We start from the raw sequence: 21,870 nt of genomic DNA, 5'->3' as shown, positions 1-21,870 counted from the left end.
CGAAATTCGCCATCACGCCATGGCAATACGTTTGCCTCTCATTTCTTCAATTATCGTGACATCGCCACAAAATGTCTGGTTAGTGATCCTAGTCTGACCCCCAATAGAAATGGGCATCTGAGATTTGTGGGCGTGGCCTATATTCTGAAATAGCGCCCCCTAGGACCATTAAAACTGTCAGCCCCATGACAAGGTTTGACTGAGGATTACGAAAATTGGTACACTCATGTAGGGTCTCTGGCCCTACGAAAAAGTCTCTTGGAGTCAAGCGCAATTTCGCACAGGAGGTCGGCCATTTTGGTCCAAGTACTCGATTTAGTGGTTTTCGCACACGTTGTTTGGACATTGATGGGCTGTTGCCCTTTACACCGATCACCTTCAAACTTATGCTATGTACTTTTAAGTCAAAGGGGAAAAAATTCAACCGTCGGATTTTAAATAAGTATAAAGGTGTGGGCGTGGCTAAGCCTCAAACTTTGACCTTTCGCCATGACATTACTTGACTTAATAACTCCCATGTGCATGATCAGATCTAATTCAAACTTTGTCTGTGTGATCACTGACCACATCTCAAGACAACGACAATGTGGACAGCTGACATCACCTAAGCCCCGCCCCCTGACAACAGGAAGTCTATTGTTTTATGGTGAAATGCCCATATTTGTCCCCTCTAATTTAATGAAAATGACACTCAGGTCATACAGTGTCTTCATGATGTTTTAAAGACCATTCAGATCTGATAGCTTTCCAGAAAGGGAGGGGCTTTGATGCCATGGTGAATGCTGGCGTGACGCCATGACCTTACATTTGACTGTAACTTCCACAAACGGCCTCCGATTTGCCCGAAACTGAATATGGCAATGAACAATCATGCCCTTTAGCCAATGAGGCACAAACGGTTGGTGAATGTTATATAATGTCACCAAAGCTGACCTCAATGGGACTTTTCTGTAGTTGGTCACAGCGCCACCTAGATAACGTTATCCTTCGATAACTTTAAAAAACATGGTCAGAATAGCATTAAAGTTGGTCACTGTCATCACACCACCAGTGTGGTAAAGATAGAGGATTCCCTAGTGGTGAGACATAAAATATAATGGTGGGCTCAAAGGGGATGCTGAGTCAGGGTGAGTTGCGGACAAGGTGGCCGTTAGCAGTTTCTGGTGTTGGGGTGGTCGACGTTTGTGTTCTGCGGACGTGCCCTGGTGCCCCGGGCTGCCGGCCAGGCCGGAGCGGCGCGGAGCTGCGAGGGCCGAACGACGCTGCTTGCAGCTTTAATTTATATTCTGTTATTCTTCTAATTTTAGTACAATGTCGGTTTTTTTTTTTTGTAGTTCATTTGACCTGTTTCACTGCTGTAGTTTTGGTCTGCCTCGGTACACCAAGTTTTAGTAATACTACTAATTAGTAACTTTTTTATGCAGTTCATTGTAAATTCTAGGTTAGTCCTCCTGCCCATTCAAAGTGTTGAAATTCTCAATTTTAAAACAATGCTTTTCTGTAGTTCATTGAACCTTAGTCTCCTGACCCCTCCAGCTTTGTTATTTTCACTTAGTAATTCCTGACTGACCACATTTTGTTCCCTTCTCAGTGTTTCACTGGTACTATGTTAGTCTTGTAGTTTTAGTATATGCAACTGTTCATTGTTTGTCTTGTTTGCTTTTGCTGCTGTAAAGCACATTGAGTTTTGTAGGGAATGTGCTTTACAAATAAAGCTGTCTTGTCTAAATGTGCATATGGATCTTCCAGATGCAACTGAGGTTCCTACTGTTGTAAAACAGATAAAGTGTAATTTTTTTTCTATTGTGGGAACATTCAGCCACAAACAAGAAAGTCAGACCTCAGAGTGAATAGAATCACAAAAATAATCAGAATAATTTTTGGCACAGTTATACCACATAGGTGACTTATGAGGTTATCCCACGATGTAAGATTTATTGCCTGGGAACCTTTGTTAAAACAAATCATCAACCAGACACAAACATCTTTATTCTTATTCTGAATGAACACATTTGTGGATACCAGTTACAGTAGTTGTTGGCTTTGCTGCGCATTCACACTGGATTTTTTTTGTAATTTTTACTGGAACCAACAATAATCAAATATACAATCAGCAGATGTATTCCATCAGACACCAAAAAACGGCAGATAAAGCGGTCCTCCCAACTACACCAGTACAAAATAACAGCAACATAAAGATAACAGGCTATCCGGAAAACTAACTTTTTAAAACTTCTACAATGTTTTTATGGCTTGTGAACTAACCGTGATTTATCATGTGTGAGGGTTTAGTTTAGGGTTCAAAGTAGTTTGTTGGCAGTTGTGACCAAACACTGTATCTAAACAGCAGGAAACCCCTTTCCCTGCAGGAGTCCTATAGCCTGGCAAGCCAGACTAAATAAATGTAGTATTTAGTCTGGCAACGCTCCATTGACGGCTCTCGGTTGTGGGGCGGGTTCTACCATTGTCTTTCAAATGATCTCCGCATTCCAAACTTTGCAAAGCAAGAATTTGGTCTAGTTCACTAGGCTAGGAGTCCTATGTATTTTCATGACAACCCATGGGAAGCAGCTGTTGTCACTTGAACTGGACTGCTGCTTCTGCTGCTGCTCACAAGGCGAAGACTTATGTCTGATGGCAATCCCTGTCCAATCAGTGCATCTCTTATCTGTTGAAGAAACACATTAAAATGTTTTGATGAATGCATTTGAAGAATCACACCTATTTCAATTTCAAAACATTTCAAAGATACTTTATTAATCCCAGAGGGAAATTTGAGTTTCAATACACACAATTCAGAGATCAGACATACATGGGCAAGACACATGACAAGAATTGGTGACTGTGGTCATTCCCAACCCTGAGTCGCGCTACCTTAATAATAGAGATAAGAGGGTAACATGAGGAATTGATTCAGGAGGAGGGAAAAAAAGGCACTTCACAGCTACCCTCCCACCAGGAGGGCAGCTTCGCTGTGCAAAAAACACCTCACAGATATGCAACAGACTTCAGACAACACAACATAACATGAGACTCCAATAGGAAGGTGAGGGGGGGGGGGGCTGGGATCCTGTTTCCCCTAGCGAGAGCAGCCATCTACGGCACTCAGCCACTGTAGCCACAGGTGGGAGGGAGATCTTGGGAGAAGCGCAGAGCACATTGACTCCTGCAGGTTGATGACCTTGCCAGGCTGAAGTCCACCACTCCGAAGACGGGGTGGGGGTGGGGGGGTGGGGGGGGGGGGGTGTCGGGTTTTCACAGCATCTGTCTTCCTTCATGGGGGTTTGTTGTTGCTAGCCTCTCAAGGCTGCTAGGGCGTCAGATTCGGATAACATGAATTTGTTTGGGTCAGGCTGAGATAATTTTCCTCTCTGCCTTCAGTCTTTAAACTGATCATTCCAGTCCTTCAGTGAAGCCAATTTTGGCTATTACACTTGTCCATACCGTCCGGTGACTCTCTCCGAGATGACATCCATTTTGCTCACTAATACCGGTATCGCAGCTAGAACATTGTCCAGCTTACGATTCACCCCGAGTAACGTCCCAGTCTGTGAAGACTCCACATGGACGGTGCTTTCCGTGGGTGCGGGTCGCCCTCCAATTGCTCCCGTCTTCCCAAATTTCCAGAAAACCAGATATCCTCCCACTCCAATCAGGAGAAATCCAGTGCTCATCAGGCCAAATATCCACACGTCTTCGACATCCTCAATGGACAGCTGGGAGAGGCATATGATCTTCCATTCCCTCCAGGAATCCAGCATATACCCCACCGGGTGTGTCCCCTGTGGGCATGTGGGAGCCCCCACTCTCATTGTTGAAAAAATCTTATCAATCTTGTTGAATGACCAATTTATCAAATCCATGGTTAAAAATAGGGTTTTTCAAAAGAAATGCAGAGAAGCGCTCTGTGGGCAGACAGGACAAAAAGCCTTGGGAAAAAAGATAAGGAAGCAAAAAGAGAAGCGTCTGTAGTCCGCGAGTGTCAGGAAGAAGCACCAGGGACACAACTACTGGTACTGGTACTGTGACACCCTGAGCAGCGTGCAAACCTGCAACCCTTCATTTATGGGAGGGGAGTTTAGCTCCTCTGCCATTGTCGCCATGTTCAAATTAAATACATCTACAGCCAGCTCCTAGGTGTTTATTAGTGTCTTTCAGCTTGAAATGTGGTGTTATGTTACCCTGAGTGGCTGAATCCTAGCCCTGGAGGCCCACTATCCAACAATAGCTGGGGGCGGCAGTAGCTCTGGAGGTAGAGCGGGTCGTCCAGTAATTGGAAGGTTGCAGGTTCGATCCTGGCTTCTGACACATAATTCTGCTGTTTTGTCCTTGAGCAAGACACTTGACCCTTCTTGCTTGTTGGTGGTGGTCAGACGGACTGATGGTGCCTGTGCTCGGCAGCCTCACCTCTGTCAGTGTGCCCCAGGGCAGCTGTGGCTACAATGTAGCTGATCACCATCAACGTGTGAATGGATGAGTGATCCATTGTAGTGTTAAGCGCTTTGAGTGCTCTGACTCTGAAAGGCACTATACAAGTGTGAGTTATTTATCATTTAAAATGTTTTAGTTAATATCTTGCTCCAACACACCTAATTTTAATAATCAAGTTTTTAGAAGACTTCTGTGGAGTTTGATGACCTGCTTAATATGCCGTCAAGCCACTGAATTGTGATGGAGCATAAAAAACAACTCAAACATACAGGATAGCACCCCTCCAGGACAAGTATTGGGCAACCCTGGGCATCCATGATCCAATCCAAGCCAAGTGGCAAAAGACAATGTTAAATAAACAAAAAACAGCTTCATTCGTTCTACCTGCTTACATTTTGTTTTTATTACAGGGAAAAGGTTACTGACCAGTTTAACGATGGTCTCCTTTTGGTTGTCCAGAGACAGTGTAGTAGAGATCTTCATTTTCAGAGCAATCACATAATCTACAAGCACAGAAAATCAACTTCAAAATGCAGAACAGAATAGTTTTGGTTTTAAAAGTTATGGTGCAATCCGAAAACATCAGCATACTGGATGAATAATCTCAAGCTAGGTTCTAAACGTACTTTGTCCTGGGGCAGGTGTTGGAGACATTGTTGTTGTTGTTGTAATGGTAGTTGGTGCAACTGTAGGTGTAGTAGTGGCTGTGGTTCTTGTGGTGGAAGGACCAAAAATGTTTGTTGTGGGAGGGGTTGTGATGATAGGACTGACTATGGTTCTTGTGGTGAGAGTTGTGGTGGTAGGATATTCTGTTGTGGGGGGAGCTGTGGTGGTAGGATAGTCTGTTGTGGGGGGAGCTGTGGTGGTAGGATATTCTGTTGTGGGGGGAGTTGTGGTGGTAGGATATTCTGTTGTGGGGGGAGCTGTGGTGGTAGGATATTCTGTTGTTTGGGGAGTTGTGGTGGTAGGATATTCTGTTGTGGGGGGAGTTGTGGTGGTAGGATATTCTGTTGTGGGGGGAGCTGTGGTGGTAGGATATTCTGTTGTGGGGGGAGTTGTGGTGGTAGGATATTCTGTTGTGGGGGGAGCTGTGGTGGTAGGATATTCTGTTGTGGGGGGAGTTGTGGTGGTAGGATATTCTGTTGTGGGGGGAGTTGTGGTGGTAGGATATTCTGTTTTGGGGGGAGCTGTGGTGGTAGGATATTCTGTTGTTTGGGGAGTTGTGGTGGTAGGATATTCTGTTGTGGGGGGAGTTGTGGTGGTAGGATATTCTGTTGTGGGGGGAGTTGTGGTGGTAGGATAGTCTGTTGTGGGGGGAGTTGTGGTGGTAGGATATTCTGTTGTTTGGGGAGTTGTGGTGGTAGGATAGTCTGTTGTGGGGGGAGTTGTGGTGGTAGGATAGTCTGTTGTGGGGGGAGCTGTGGCGATAGGATATTCTGCTATGGGGGGAGCTGTGGCGATAGGATATTCTGCTCTGGGGGGAGCTGTGGCGACAGGAGCGCCTGTGAACAGAACAGATCGGGACATCTGTGACGTTAATAGTTCAGGATGATTTTTTTTATAACAGAAATAAAAATCCAGGAAGCTTTCCACTCACTGGTTTCAGCAGTCACCACAACACATCGAAGTGCAGACTGGTACACAGAACTGGAGTAGCTGTGGGAATAAATTACAACATTAATATTTTCAATTTTCACTGAGCTCTTATGTTGACTCTTGTGGTTTCAAACTGCTCCGTCCAGAGTTCTTTAGCATATTCCAAAGATTATCAGTGGGCCTAATGTCTGGACTTCACCAGCTAATGAATGCTATGCCAGGTTGAATGATACACCGTAGTGTAAATCACCTTGGAGTCCATTAACTCGAAAAGGTGCTTTACAAGTGCAAGTTATTTTTAAATATTCACAATAAAATTTCATGATTTATGTCCCACTAATTTATAAACTGCCAAGAAATCTTGGCTCTATTTTATAATGGGAAGATCCTCGTGAAAATTTGAGAAGTATAAAAGTTCAAACTAACCTCACTTGCTAACGCACGGAACACACCAGACGCGGAAGAGCGACGATACGCCGCGAATCACCATGTATCGACAAGCAGTTCTATTTGGAGCCTTATACGCTCTCGGTCACATCAGCTGCAAAGTGCAGTGTAGGCGTGCTCTATGCAGCGATCATTTCAGCGTGAGCTCTAATTTATTCGCGAGTTTTCGTTCTGGCAGGACAACAAATCAAAACAGAAGAGGTGTGCCGTAATTTTAACAAAATAAAGAAATAAAACACTGATTGATAATTGTGATCATTTTTGTTTACCTAAACAGACTAGAAAGATGAAAATGAACAAAGACACACACACACACAGACACACACACACACACACACACACACACACACACATACACACACACACACACACACACACACACACACACACACACACACACCCCTGTGGAGGAACACAGTATTTCCATGATTTTAAATGCAGTTTTTATAGCAAAAGATAGATTTCATAAATGTGAACAAATACATATAGTACACTACCACAAGCACTGGGTTATTTAAATAATCATTTAAGAACTGGTCTACAAAACAGCAGCAGGATCAGTGCAGTTTCTGATAACAAGCAGGGCAAACTGGTTGCACACACATGCACACTAGGGGTTGTTTGAACTAGTCGACTAGTCGACCTCACTGCTCTGTAGTGACTTTTTATGCCTGTCATCGACTAGTCGCTGTCATGTGATAATGACCGACAAGATGCAGTCCTTGGAAAAGACAGCAGGTGACGAGCCCCTGCGCATCAGGAGGTGACGCGCTGTGCCAGAGCGTCGGTACTGACACCCGCCGTAAAACGGACATTTAACCAAATTGTGACCTTTACCCTCTTGCAATTTAACCTTCCCCTCACCCCCATCCTAACCTTAACCAGCTTGCGCATGCAAAGCTCTGATTGTTGACGCGCTCCAGACATCTGCGTCCTGAGCACCGCCACAGTAACATTATCAAATTAGGTGTCGCCACCTCAAAAACCAATTTAACACGCGATCGTTCATGTCGGCTCACTTCCTTTTATGTTTTCTGTCTTTTATTTGTGCCTGATGCTTTTCGCTGCTGTAGAGCGGGGCACATCACCTGTTTTGTCCTCCGGTGACGCACCTCAGTGGTGTGGCCGGCAAGCACTCCGCTGTTTTTGTGGTCGGTAGATCTTTAAGAACTGCAGTTCAAAGGTAACTCATAAGGTGAATATATATGAACCCAGGTAGCAGTTTTTCTGAGAGGAGATGCAGGAAGATTATAAACAGATACAGGACAGAAAAATAGTCAAATAAATACAAGTTAGTTTTTGTACCTGGTGGTTGCAACAAACAGACACCATTGAAGGTAGGAGTGGACTGGGACCAAAATTCGGCCCTGGCATTTTACGAATCGTCGGCCCTCCCCATTGAGAGAGCGGTGGGGGTGGGGGGTGTTGCCACCCGCGGACTCGTCTCTAGGCTGAATGTGAGATGTAATATGGACTGGGACTGTTAAATTAAAAGCAGGGCCAGACCGCTGCGACCGGGAGCCCTGGTCTTCCACAGCTGGTCTTCAGCTCATTCACCACGGGCGGAGATCAGCGGGACATTAGCTACATGCTAACACGGTAAAACAACTCCTATGTCATTGCTCTACCACGTTTTTCTTGCTAAAAATGCCTGGAAATACTCTGTTAGCTTCGGGTTACCATGTAGCTAATGTTCTGCAGATCACCAACTGTGGAGTAGTGTCGGCCCAAGCTGGGCAAGCAGCCCACTTGGCTAAGCGGCCCACCGGGACAGTGCCAGATTGCCAGATAGGCCAGTCCACCTCTGATTGAAGGTAATCAGAAGTGAGGAGCAGAAAATGAAATAATTATTTTAATGTTTAGAGCAGCAGGAACTCTGAGAGGCTGCAGGCACACCAGTGAGTTTGCGGCCGCTGCGCAGGGGGAGGGGGAGAGGGCTGAAGCAGAAATTACCATTGTCAAAAAAAAAAAGTCCAGCGAACCAACCAGTTTCTGATAACAAGCAGGGCAAACTGGTTGCACACAAACACACACACACACACACACACACACACACACACACAGGTGGGGGGATTTGGAAAACAGTAGGCGTGAACAGAAGCGCTCGTCGAAAAATCTCGCCTGATATGAACAGAGGAGTTGCGGTCAGCGCGCAAAATTTGTCAGCGATCCGCTATGTGGCGCTTCGCGGCTGGTGTGTTCAAGGTTTTGTTCAAGAAACCATGATTTTTCTTTTTTTTGTGTTTGTTTGCTCTTGTTCTTCTTAGTTCAGGTAGAAATAATTCTGGATCTGGATTTACTACGTCTGAGTACATTTACTTTATCAGGAAGAGTCCTAGATATGTTTCCGTATGTGTAGATTACTTTATTCAATCACACAACAGGTCACATCTAGCTTGGGCAGGTATAATGACAAGAGGAAAGTAACATAGCGATCACAGTGAGAAAAAGAAAAAAGGAAAGAATGGAATTTAATTCCTCTTTAAAAGTCAATGACTGAAAGGTTTTGGCAGAAGTGAAAATGGCCAAATATCTATGGCCAAAACCCAAATTACAACATAATGCGACTTGCCCTCAACAAGTAAGAAGAGCTAGTAAAAGAAAGCAAAGACAAGCTAAAGAACACAAAATAGGTTACATACAGTTTTGTTAAATGGCTACATGGCTACATAATTATTAGCTTTGAACTTCTTTTTGAATGTATTTAAGGATATAGAATCTTTTATCTTCTTATCTAAACTATTCCATATATTTATTCCTTTAATCGAGACACATTTACCTTTTGTGTTTGTTGTGTTTTCTGATAAGTTACAATGACTGCTTATTCAAAGTATTATGAAGCATCCTGTTGCGTTTAGTCTCCGGCTCTGGCACATACGGCGTTTATCAGTGTTCATGCGACGAGCAGCGATAGCTGAGACAACAGGAACTAAAAAAAATGAACACATTCTAGCTGCTGTGGTGCATTCACTGACCTAACAAAACTCAAACCAAAACACAAAACCTGTTCACAAACTGATAGGGAGCTTAAGTGCCTTCAGAAAAGAACAACATACTGTTCTATCACAATCCAAAGAAATGTACCAAAAGTACAGGACAGCATTAGCATAACCAGTCAATGTAAATTTACATATAACATCTTTATTTTTTCTCTCAGCACTTCCAGTTAATATCTCTACATTTTGATAAAGGGTGAGAAAAAATAAAATAAACTCACTTTGCCTGTATGATAAAACAGATGGGGTGGCTTTGTCCTCCATCAAGGTCATTAGGCGTCCAACTCAGTGTGAAATTTCCTGATCCCGATGTATTTTTTACCACATCACAAGGCCCACTGAACAGCAGCTCAGTGATCCTTCAAAAACGAGAAATGCCAAATTGATCACATTCCAGTTTAATCTGACTTCAGCTGTTGTCTTTCATCAAATCTTTATCTAACGATTCACTGACAGCTGCAGACATTCTTTCAGCTGACATTTAATTACGATAAACTGATTTGGAATAAATCACTGTCAGCTTTCCCTGAAATGAGTTTTACTTCCTCTTACACGGACTGAGTTGCTTCTGCTCTGATGGCGATTTCCAAAGTCTGATTAACGGCAGCGATGATCTGAGCTCCGTTTTCTGGAGTTGGAGGCAGAAATCTGGGTAGATAGAGACCTTCAGAGCAGGACGGTACTGCAGCATCAACTGGAAAAACACAGGGAAGTAAAAACAAACATGATGATGTGAACATGTGAACAAATCAATCAACTCAAATCAGTCTGAATTTCAATGTTTATATGGATGACTACTTTTACATTAGGTGGAAATTAACATATTTCAACATAAATATTTCTATATAAATAATAAAGAAATATTTCTATATAAATAATAAAGAAATATATATATATATATATATATATATATATATATATACATATATATATATACACTATTTCTACATATAGAAATAGTAGCAGCAGTAGTAGTCGCAGTAGTAATACAAGTAGAAGTAAAAGCAGTAGTACTACTAGTAGTAGTAGAAGGCGTAGTAGTCGTAGACATAGTCACAGTAGTAGTAGTAACTACAGCAGTAACATCAGTAGTAGCAGTGACAGTAGCAGTAGTTGAAGTAGTAGTAGCATCATCATCTCAGCAGTAGTAGTAGTAGTAGTATCATCAGCAGCAGTAGTAGTAGTATCATCATCATCAGCAGCAGCAGCAGCAGTAGTAGTAGTAGCATCATCATCTCAGCAGTAGTAGTAGTAGTAGTATCATCAGCAGCAGTAGTAGTAGTATCATCATCAGCAGAAGCAGCAACAGTAGTAGTAGTAGTAGTAGTAGTAGTAGTAGTAGTAGTAGTGTCATCATCATCATCAGTAGTAGTTTTAGTAGTAGTATCATCATCATCAGCAGCAGTACTAGTAGTATCATCATCAGCAGTAGTAGTAGCATCATCATCATCAGTAGTAGTAGTAGTAGTAGTAGTATCATAATCAGCAGCAGCAGTAGTAGTATTAATATTATCATCATCATCAGCAGTAGTAGTAGTATCATCATCATCAGTAGTAGTAGTAGTAGTAGTAGTATCATCATCATCATTAGTAGTAGTAGTATCATCATCATCAGCAGTAGTAGTATCATCATCATCATAATCATCATCATCATCATCATCAGCAGCAGCAGCAGCAGCAGCAGCAGTAGTAGTAATAGCAATATCATCATCAATAGTAGTAGTAGAAATATTATCATCATCATCAGCAGAAGCAGCAGCAGTAGTAGTAGTATCATCATCATCATCATTATCATCAGTAGTAGTAGTAGTATTATTATCATCATCAGCAGTAGTAGTAGTATCATCAGCAGCAGCAGTAGAAGTAGTATCATCAGCAGCAGCAGTAGAAGTAGTATCATCATCATCAGCAGCAGCAGTAGTAGTAGTATCATTCTCATCAGCAGCAGTAGTAGTAGTATTATCATCATCATCTGTAGTGGTAGTATCATCATCATCAGCAGCAGTAGTAGCAGCAGCAGTAGTAGTAGTAGTATCATCAGCAGTTGTAGTAGTATCATCATCATCATCATCATCAGCAGCAGCAGCAGTAGTAGTATCAGCAGCAGCAGCAGTAGTAGTAGTAGTATCATCGTCAGCAGCAGTAGTAGTAGTATCATCGTCAGCAGTAGTATTAGTATCATCGTCAGCAGCAGTAGTAGTAGTATCGTCATCAGCAGTAGTAGTAGTAGTAGTATCATCATCAGTAGTAGTAGTAGTATCATCAGCAGCAGCAGCAGCAGGAGTAGTATCATCATCATCATCAGCAGCAGTAGTAGTAGTAATATTATCATCATCATCATCAGTAGTAGTAGTATCATCATCATCATCAGCAGTAGTAGTATCATTCTCATCATCAGCAGTAGTAGTATCATTCTCATCAGCAGTAGTAGTATTATCATCATCAGCTGTAGCGGTAGTATCATCATCATCAGCAGCAGTAGTAGTAGTAGTATCATCAGCAGTTGTAGTAGTATCATCATCATCATCATCATCATCAGCAGCAGCAGCAGCAGTAGCAGTATCATCGTCAGCAGCAGTAGTAGTAGTATCATCGTCAGCATTAGTAGTAGTATCATCGTCAGCAGCAGTAGTAGTAGTATCGTCATCAGCATTAGTAGTAGTAGTAGTAGTATCATCATCAGTAGTAGTATCATCATCATCATCATCATCAGCGGTAGTAGTAGTATCATCAGCAGCAGCAGCAGCAGGAGTAGTATCATCATCATCATCATCAGTAGTAGTAGTAATATTATCATCATCATCAGCAGTAGTAGTAGTAATATTATCATCATCATCATCAGTAGTAGTAGTAGCATCATCAGCAGTAGTAGTAATATCATCATCAGCAGCAGTAGTAGTAGTAGTATAAACATCATCATCAGCAGCAGCAGTAGTATCATCATCAGCAGCAGCAGTAGCAGTAGTAGTAGTAATAGTAGTATCATCATCAACAGTAGTAGTAGTAATATCATCATCAGCAGCAGCAGTAGTAGTATCATCATCATCAGCAGCAGCAGCAGTAGTAGTAGTATCATCATCAGCAGTAGTAGTAGTAGTATTATTATCATCATCAGTAGTAGTAGTATCATCAGCAGCAGCAGTAGAAGTAGTATCATCGTCATCATCATCAGCAGTAGTAGTATCATTCTCATCAGCAGCAGCAGTAGTAGTATCATTCTCATCAGCAGCAGTAGTAGTAGTATTATCATCATCAGCAGTAGTAGTAGTAGTATCATCATCATCAGCAGCAGCAGCAGCAGTAGTAGTATCATTCTCATCAGCAGCAGCAGTAGTAGTATCATTCTCAGCAGCAGTAGTAGTATTATCATCATCAGCAGTAGTGTTAATAGTATCATCATCATCAGTAGTATTAGTAGTATCATCATCAGCAGCAGCAGCAGCAGCAGAATTAGTAGTAGTAGTATCATCATCAGCAGCAGCAGTAGTAGCAGCAGCAGCAGCAGCAGTAGTAGTAGTATCATCGTCAGCAGCAGTAGTAGTAGTAGTATCATCGTCAGCAGCAGTAGTAGTAGTATCGTCATCAGCAGCAGCAGTAGTAGTATCATTCTCATCATCATCAGTAGTAGTAGTAGTGTCATCATCATCAGTAGTAGTAGTAGTGTCATCATCATCATCATCATCATCAGCAGCAGCAGCAGCAGTAGTAGTAGTAGTATCATCATCATCATCAGCAGCAGTAGTAGCAGCAGCAGCAGTAGTTGTAGTAGTATCATCAGCAGTAGTAGTAGAATCATCATCATCATCAGTAGTATCAGCAGCAGTAGTAGTAGTATCATCATCAGCAGCAGTAGTAGTAGTATCATCGTCAGCAGCAGTAGTAGTAGTATCGTCATCAGCAGAAGCAGTAGTAGTATCATCATCATCAGCAGTAGTAGTAGTATCATCATCATCAGTAGTAGTAGTATCATCATCAGCAGTAGTAGTAGTATCTTCATCATCAGCAGTAGTAGAAGTATTATCATCATAAGTAGTAGTTGTAGTATCATGATCATCAGCAGTAGTAGTAGTAGTATCATCATCAGCAGCAGCAGTAGTAGTAGTATTATCATCATCATCAACATCAGTACTAGTAGTAGTATCATGATCATCAGAAGCAGTAGTAGTAGTAGTATCATCATCAGCAGCAGCAGCAGTAGTAGTAGTAGTAGTAGTATCATCATCAGCAGCAGTAGAAGTATCATCATCATCAGTAGTAGTAGTAGTATCATCATCATCAGTAGTAGTAGTATTATCATCATCAACATCAGTAGTAGTAGTAGTATCATGATCAGCAGTAGCAGCAGTAGTAGTAGTATTATCATCATCATCAGCAGCAGCAGTAGTATCATCATTAGCAGCAGTAGTAGTATCATCATCAGTAGTAATAGTAGTAGAATCATCATCATTAGTAGTAGTAGTATCATCATCCTCATCAGTAGTAGTGGTAATATTATCATCATCATCAGCAGTAGTAGTATCATCATCATCAGCAGTAGTAGTAATATTATCATCGTCATCATCAGTAGTAGTAGCATCATCATCATCAGTGGTAGTAGCATCATCAGAAGCAGCAGTAGTATCATCATCATCAGTAGTGGTAGTAGTAGTACTAGTAGTAGTAGTATCATCATCATCAGTAGTAGTAGTAGTATCATCATCAGCGGTAGTAGTAGTAACATCAGCAGCAGTAGTAGTATTATCATCATCATCATCATTAGCAGTAGTAGTAGTAATATTATCATAATCAGCAGTAGTACTAATATTATCATCATCATCAGTAGTAGTATCATCATCATCATCATCAGTAGTAGTATCATCATCATCAGTAGTAGTAGTATCATCATCAGTAGTAGTAGTATCATCATCATTTTCATCAGCAGTAGTAGTAGTAGTAGTAGTAGTAGTATCATCATCATCAGTAGTAGTAGTAATATTATCATCAGCAGCAGCAGTAGTAGTATCATCATCATTAGCAGTAGTAGTAGCAGTATTTTTATCATCATCAGCAGTAGTAGTAGTATCATCAGCAGTAGAAGTAGTATCACCATCAGCAGCAGCAGTAGTAGTAGTATCATTCTCATCATCAGCAGCAGCAGTAGTAGTATCATTCTCATCAGCAGCAGTACTAGTAGTATTATCATCATCAGCAGTAGTAGTAGTAGTAGTAGTGTCATCATCATCAGCAGTAGTAGTAGTATCATCATCAGCAGCAGCAGCAGCAGTAGTAGCAGCAGTAGTAGTTGTAGTAGTATCATCAGCAGTAGTAGTAGTATCATCATCATCAGTAGTAGTAGTATCATCGTCAGCAGCAGTAGTAGTAGTATTGTCATCAGCAGAAGCAGTAGTAGTATCATCATCATCAGCAGTAGTAATAGTATTATCATCAGCAGGAGTAGTAGTAGTATTATCATCATCATCATCAGTAGTAGTAGTATTATGATCATCAGCAGTAGCAGTAGTAGTAGTATCATCATCATTAGTAGCAGCAGTAGCAGCAGCAGTCGTAGTAGTAGTAGTTGTTGTTGAAGTAGTAGTAGTAGTATCATCATCAGCAGCAGTAGAAGTATCATCATCATCAGTAGTAGTAGTAGTATCATCATCATCAGTAGTAGTAGTATTATCATCATCATCAACATCAGTAGTAGTAGTAGTATCATGATCAGCAGTAGCAGCAGTAGTAGTAGTATTATCATCATCATCAGCAGCAGCAGTAGTAGTAGTATCATCATTAGCAGCAGTAGTAGTATCATCATCAGTAGTAATAGTAGTAGTATCATCCTCATCAGTAGTAGTGGTAATATTATCATCATCATCAGCAGTAGTAGTATCATCATCATCAGCAGTAGTAGTAATATTATCATCGTCATCATCAGTAGTAGTAGCATCATCATCATCAGTGGTAGTAGCATCATCAGAAGCAGCAGTAGTATCATCATCATCAGTAGTGGTAGTAGTAGTACTAGTAGTAGTAGTATCATCATCATCAGTAGTAGTAGTAGTATCATCATCAGCGGTAGTAGTAGTAACATCAGCAGCAGTAGTATTATCATCATCTTCATCATTAGCAGTAGTAGTAGTAATATTATCATAATCAGCAGTAGTACTAATATTATCATCATCATCAGTAGTAGTATCATCATCATCATCATCAGTAGTAGTATCATCATCATCAGTAGTAGTAGTATCATCATCATCAGTAGTAGTATCATCATCATTTTCATCAGCAGTAGTAGTAGTAGTAGTATCATCATCAGTAGTAGTAGTAGTAGTAGTAGTATCATCATCATCAGTAGTAGTAGTAATATTATCATCAGCAGCAGCAGTAGTAGTATCATCATCATCAGCAGTAGTAGTAGCAGTATTTTTATCATCATCAGCAGTAGAAGTAGTATCATCATCAGCAGTAGAAGTAGTATCACCATCAGCAGCAGCAGTAGTAGTAGTATCATTCTCATCATCATCAGCAGCAGTAGTAGTATCATTCTCATCAGCAGCAGTACTAGTAGTATTATCATCATCAGCAGTAGTAGTAGTAGTGGTGTCATCATCATCAGCAGTAGTAGTAGTATCATCATCATCATCATCAGCAGCAGTAGTAGCAGCAGTAGTAGTTGTAGTAGTATCATCAGCAGTAGTAGTAGTATCATCATCATCAGTAGTAGTAGTATCATCGTCAGCAGCAGTAGTAGTAGTATTGTCATCAGCAGAAGCAGTAGTAGTATCATCATCATCAGCAGCAGCAGTAGTAATAGTATTATCATCAGCAGGAGTAGTAGTAGTATTATCATCATCATCATCAGTAGTAGTAGTATCATGATCATCAGCAGTAGCAGTAGTAGTAGTATCATCATCATTAGTAGCAGCAGTAGCAGCAGCAGTCGTAGTAGTAGTAGTTGTTGTTGAAGTAGTAGTAGTAGTAGTAGCAGCAGCAGTGGTAGTGGTTGTAGTGTAGAAAACAGCAGTAGAAGTAGCAGGAGCGGTAATAGCACCAGTAGTAGTAGCAGTAGTACTACTAGTAGTAGTAGACGTAGACGTAGTAGTAGTAGTAGAAGTAGTAGTAGTAGCAGTACTAGCAGTACTAGCCCTTGCCACCTGTTGATCCTCTACTACATGTAAATGGTAACGGCAAACTTCCGATGAAGGCTCTAATCCTGATGCTCCATTTGGAATTGTATGGTCAGAAGTGATTTGATGATAATTTGTAAAGATAATCTACAAAGGATTAAGATTAGCACATAAACTCTCTCATTAGACAGACGCTTTTTAGATTCCAGACGCAGACAATTATATTTCAAATTTCAGCACCCAAGGCACCTTTCAAAACAAACTGAACAGGTATGCTGTTGATTATGTCACTGGTAGTTTTGTCTGCCTGGGAGCCATCAGGGTTGGTCAGGGTAATCGTCTTTCTAGGAGAGTCCTCCATCATCATCTGGACGGCGTAGGAACCTTCATCACTGCTGGAAGTCGGGCTGAATGACAGAATACAAGACTAAACCAGGAAAGAGAAAAGTCAGTGAGTCACCCAGTCTAGCTCCACAGCCATCACTGATGTTTGTTACTCACCGACGAGAGGCTAAGGACAGACGGAGGTGTGCAAGCATCACACTCTGACAGAGAACCATTTGCATATCTGCATTTAACCTCGTCTCCATCAGGGTCGAAATTCAATAAGTTGATGTCACTCTGACAGTTTGAAGGAACTCTGAATGAAAGAGGATGGAGCACAGCTAAGTTCATATGCTTTCAACTCAGATGAAATTTCCAGCTTGACCAACTGGCTCTACTAAATTACTGGAATTCTTTGGTTCTTTGTCACTCATTGTTGATTCTGGGAATGACTTATGGTAAATGTAGGTGTGTGATTGCTCTATTAAATTATTATCTCTATTATTCAAAGAGAATACTCTGACTCACGAATTCTTTCTTCCAACTTTTTCTGTTTCTACTGTGAAACCTTAGTGCTCCTCACCTACAACCGACGTTTTTAAACATCTTCCAAACTCCCTAATGTCAATGAAAACTTAGTGATGATTCTCGGCAGCCTTGTGTCTGTCAGTGCGCCCCAGGGCAGCCGGGGCTACGATATAGCTCATCACCACCAGTGTGGGAATGTGTGTGTGAATGATTGTACTGTAAGGCACTTTGGAGTCCTCTGATTCAGAACGAAGCTATACAAATGTAGGTCATTTATCTTTATCTCTAATGATGAATAAAGTGAAACAGATCTATTTTACTTTAAATAAACACAAAAGCTGTGCAAAATATATTTTCAAAAGCTGACGTAAAAGAATGCAGATCTTACCTGACAACTGGGATGATGGTGGTCTGGGGTGAGGAGTTGACGTTTCCAGTGTCAGATCGCTTCCTCGGGTCTATCAGAGCCTGGGCTCTGAACGCTACGACGCCGTTTCTGTTATCAGTCCAGCTTCTATTAGACCAACTGTAGTGAAAGTCAATAAAGGTTTCAGATGCTTCTCAGAGTCTCGTGCATGGCGGCATGTGTGTGTGGATCTCTGTAGCCCAACAAGATGATCATTTTAAAGTAACAACAACAAAACTAAAAATACAGAAAATGCCGAATTTTAGTTGATTTAATGCAGCTGTACAGTCCATGTGTTGATCACACTGCAGCTACAACTAAAAAGCTCAATTTCTGCGTAACGTTGATGTGAACTCACCTGTACTGTTTGGCGAGGGCATAGCCATCCTGTCCATAGGTGACTCTCTCTTTCTGGCACCATTCTCCGCTGCTTTCCTCCACCTTCCCGTAAAGGGATCCCAGGGAATCACAGCTGTTGCCGCAAACCATGGAATCAACTTCCTCACATGAACTAAAGCTCCACTTCTGCTTTTCGATTGTCTGTAGTTTAAAAAGCAAAGGAATGTTGAGAACTGACATTTAAAAGGCAAACACAAACTAGAAAACCTACTTACATAGAATCCATTTCCCAGAGGGCCCTGAGCAGTGTAGGTGAAGACAAAACCATTCAAACCAGCTTGAGTCCTGCTGACCAGAACCACCAGCAGCAGCAGCAGCAGCAGCACTGAGAGCAACATGGTGAGTGACTCTACACAAAGACTGAGAATGCTTACGTCCAATAGAGTTATAAGGCTGACATGCCTCTAGAACACTCCCTCTCTGTTTGCTGATCATTCTACCAACTCTAAAAGCCTGTAATTATTTTAGTATGAGGAAATTTTTGGAGTAGTCACCTCTATGACTCAATTCAATTGAGTTCAATTTACTTTTTAAAGCACTTTCCTACACCCAACTGGGAGACTAAAGTCATAGACATTACAAGGCATGGTGTAACAGTAAAACCACCACAATAGGTAAACAATAAAATTAACATTTTAGATTACTAAAAGCTTTTTAAAAATGGTACGTTCAGATCTACATCCAAAGCTAAACCATAATAATGTGATTTTATTTGTAGCTTACAAATTCTGAGATTAGAGGTTTTTCTAATGCCTTATCATTAAGAAGTTTTTAAAATTAATCCTTTAGCAAAGTGCTATCATACTAAAACTGGGATAATATATTCCCAGCCTAAGTTTCCTCCCCTTCTTGTCAGCTCAGTGGGTCCCCTGAGTGGAAAACAAATCAATGTAAGTGAACGGGCTATAAAGGCTATAACCCGCTATGCCTTACGCCCTGAATCGCACATAAGTTGTACCTCAATTATAATGAAAATAAAAACGTTGTTCTGTGGTGTGATTTATAGAGCTGATTCCACTGAAATGGCTCTTTTTAGGGTCTCTAATGACCTTCTGACTCACAGTGATGCAGGGGACTGTTCGGTTCTGGTCCTGCCTTTGACTGTTGACCATCATCTGCTACTGGAGAGGCTGAGAGACTGGGTAGGCCTACCAGGATCTGCTCTGGAATGGTTCTCCTCTTATCTGTCTGAGTGTTTCTTCTTTGTGGCTGTCTCCAAGTTCGGGCCACCACCTCTCTCACCCATGGTGTCCCACAAGGTTCTGTGCTCGGGCCTCTATTGGTCCTCCTTTATTTGCTCCCTCTCCAGCACATGTTGAGCTCTTAGAAAAAAAATCTCTTACAATATTTATGGAGATGACATCCAACAGTACATCTGAGATGTTACCCCCATCAGGTCCCCGAAGTCCAGTGACCAAAGCCTACTGGTTGTGCAGCGCACCAGGCTAAAGACCAAAGGTGACAGATCATTAGCTGCTGTGGCCCCAGACTCTTCCCCTGAGGCTGAGATCAATGGACTCAGTGGTGTCCTTTAAAAAGCAGCTGAAAAGTCACCTGTTCAGGCTGGATTTTGTGTGATCACCTGGTTATCTTCTTTCTCATGTGCTTCCTTCATGCTGCTGTTTGTTTATTCTTTTGGGCCTCCATTGCTTATTATTTTATTTTCCATTTTCAATTAAATTTTTAATTCTTGTGGGAGGGGCCAAAGAGGTCAAGTGCAATGTGTGATCGGTGGTGGTTGAAGGCGAGGACCTTGACAGTCTGATCTTTGGCTACAAAAGCTGGCTCCTTGTACTTCACATATGTCAGAGTGGCCCGCGGAGCATTTTTATGTGGCCCGCGAGATAAATATCAAAAATATATTAAAACTGGCCCGCTGGCCGATTTTACCACAAAGACTTCAACTCCCATGATGCTTTGCGGCGTCAGCGCGGAGCCGACGCGCCCCCTCCTTTGTGTTTTTTCCAGCGCCTGCTGGCGGTGTCTGCAGCTCCGCTGTCTCGGACAAACTAAACACTCCTCTCACAGCGCCGAGTTCACTCAGCTGTTTTCTGACGTTGAAGCCCAGAAACGGAGATTCTAGCCGCTCAGTAATGTGTTCACGACTGAAAGAGAAAGCTTTCCAACTAACGTCCAGGCAGAGCCGATATAACTCCAGCGAGCAGCGACACGCTCAAACCAGCACGGCTCTGTGGTTGCTGTCGTTGTGTTTCCTCCCCGACACACAACAACGTGGTCAAGCTGCTCAGACATGTTCAGCAGCACAAACCTATGTGAGCACCTGTTGTCATCTAATGTTGTCATTATTATGATGAAGATGAACAAAACAACAGGAGTCTCCTCCTCAGCTCAGATCAACCCCATGATGCAGGTATCTGGCTGGAACAGGTGAGCATCACAGTAAACCAGTGGAACAAACTGAGCTTTAAATATTTAGGTTTTATGCTCTTTTTCTGCTGCAAAACATGAAAGTTAACAGGTGAGATGTTGCATTTTCATTTAAGATAAAATGATATTTTTATTTTGTTGTTGGCCCGTGAGAAAAGATTTAACCTACAGTAAACAGGAAGTGGAAAGGCTGCAGATAGATGAATAGAATAGAAAATCCCTTTATTGTTCCTCAGTGGGGAAAGCTAGAAGTCACAGCAGCGATGACACTTATTACAGGAGAAAAAAAGGAGAATAAAAAATAAGAAAAATAAATAAACAACAAGAAAACATAAATCCTGAATTGATTTTAAAAATGCTGAATATACCACAAGTAATGAATACCACTGATGTGTTTTATTTAAAACGGACATGCTCGTGTGTAATTTGGTTATTCCACATTCAGTGTTAATGCAGAAATAAGTTTGTTTCCAAATTAAAAGGTTCAAAATTGCATATATGTTGATAAAGAAAATGTGCAAATTTGCCGTCACTTTTTCAAAAAATATTAAGTTTGGCCCTCGACTCCGTCCCAGAGTTTCATTTCGGCCCCGTGTGAGTTTGAGTTTGACACCCCTGTTGTACATGGAATGTCGCCTCTCTGGTTGGTAAGGAGCCTGAGGTGCTGTGTGAGGTTGAGAGGTAGAGACTACATACAATCGGACTCACCTTGATGCATGGCTCTGGCTCCAGAAGCAGTTACTCGGAGAGGGGCTGGACACTAAAACTATGGAGTTGCCCCCACTGAGAGGCGCCGAGCAGAGGTGGGCATACTAGTTGCTCCTCATCTTGGTGCCTGTGCGTTGGGGTTTATCCCAGTGAACGAGAGGGTAGCCTTCCTCTGCCTACATGTGGGGGGACGGGTCCTTACTGTTGTCTGTACTTATGCACCAAACTACAGTCCAGACTACCCGCCCATATGGAGTCCTTGGAGGATGTGTTGGAGAGTGCTCCTTCCGGTCACTCCCTCGTTCTGCTGGGGGACGCTCACGTGGGCAATGACAGTGAGACCTGGAGAGATGTGGTGGGAAGAAACACCCAGTCCACGAGGGCCAGTGTCCCTGCAGGTTTTAGATCTCACCTTGGGTCAACACACCTGAATCACATGATTAGTTTGTTACTAGGGATACGGATAAAGCATTTTTGACGAATACGAGCATGAAACGAGTAAACCTCGTATATATCTGTAATCGTGCTGAAGGAAAATCCT

General features: G+C 41.9%; 1 protein-coding gene across 1 annotated transcript; it reads right to left on the bottom strand.

Annotated features, from left to right (window-relative positions):
- Positions 1-1,969: 1,969 nt before the first annotated feature.
- On the bottom strand, positions 1,970-18,578 carry LOC139066133 (mucin-2-like). The gene is made up of 11 exons (XM_070548123.1): positions 18,449-18,578; positions 18,193-18,374; positions 17,817-17,954; positions 17,078-17,216; positions 16,826-17,003; positions 10,023-10,164; positions 9,692-9,829; positions 6,029-6,087; positions 5,058-5,933; positions 4,858-4,934; positions 1,970-2,668 (listed from the first exon to the last, which is right to left on the bottom strand). The coding sequence occupies exons 1-11, from the start codon at positions 18,569-18,571 to the stop codon at positions 2,549-2,551; spliced, it is 2,172 nt and encodes a 723-aa protein (XP_070404224.1). The 5' UTR covers positions 18,572-18,578; the 3' UTR covers positions 1,970-2,548.
- Positions 18,579-21,870: the final 3,292 nt, after the last annotated feature.

Source organism: Nothobranchius furzeri, chromosome 2, assembly GCF_043380555.1.
Source record: "Nothobranchius furzeri strain GRZ-AD chromosome 2, NfurGRZ-RIMD1, whole genome shotgun sequence".
In the NCBI taxonomy this organism is placed as follows: domain Eukaryota; kingdom Metazoa; phylum Chordata; class Actinopteri; order Cyprinodontiformes; family Nothobranchiidae; genus Nothobranchius; species Nothobranchius furzeri.
Note: the sequence above shows the minus strand (reverse complement) of the source record. Positions and strands in the feature narration are given on the sequence as shown.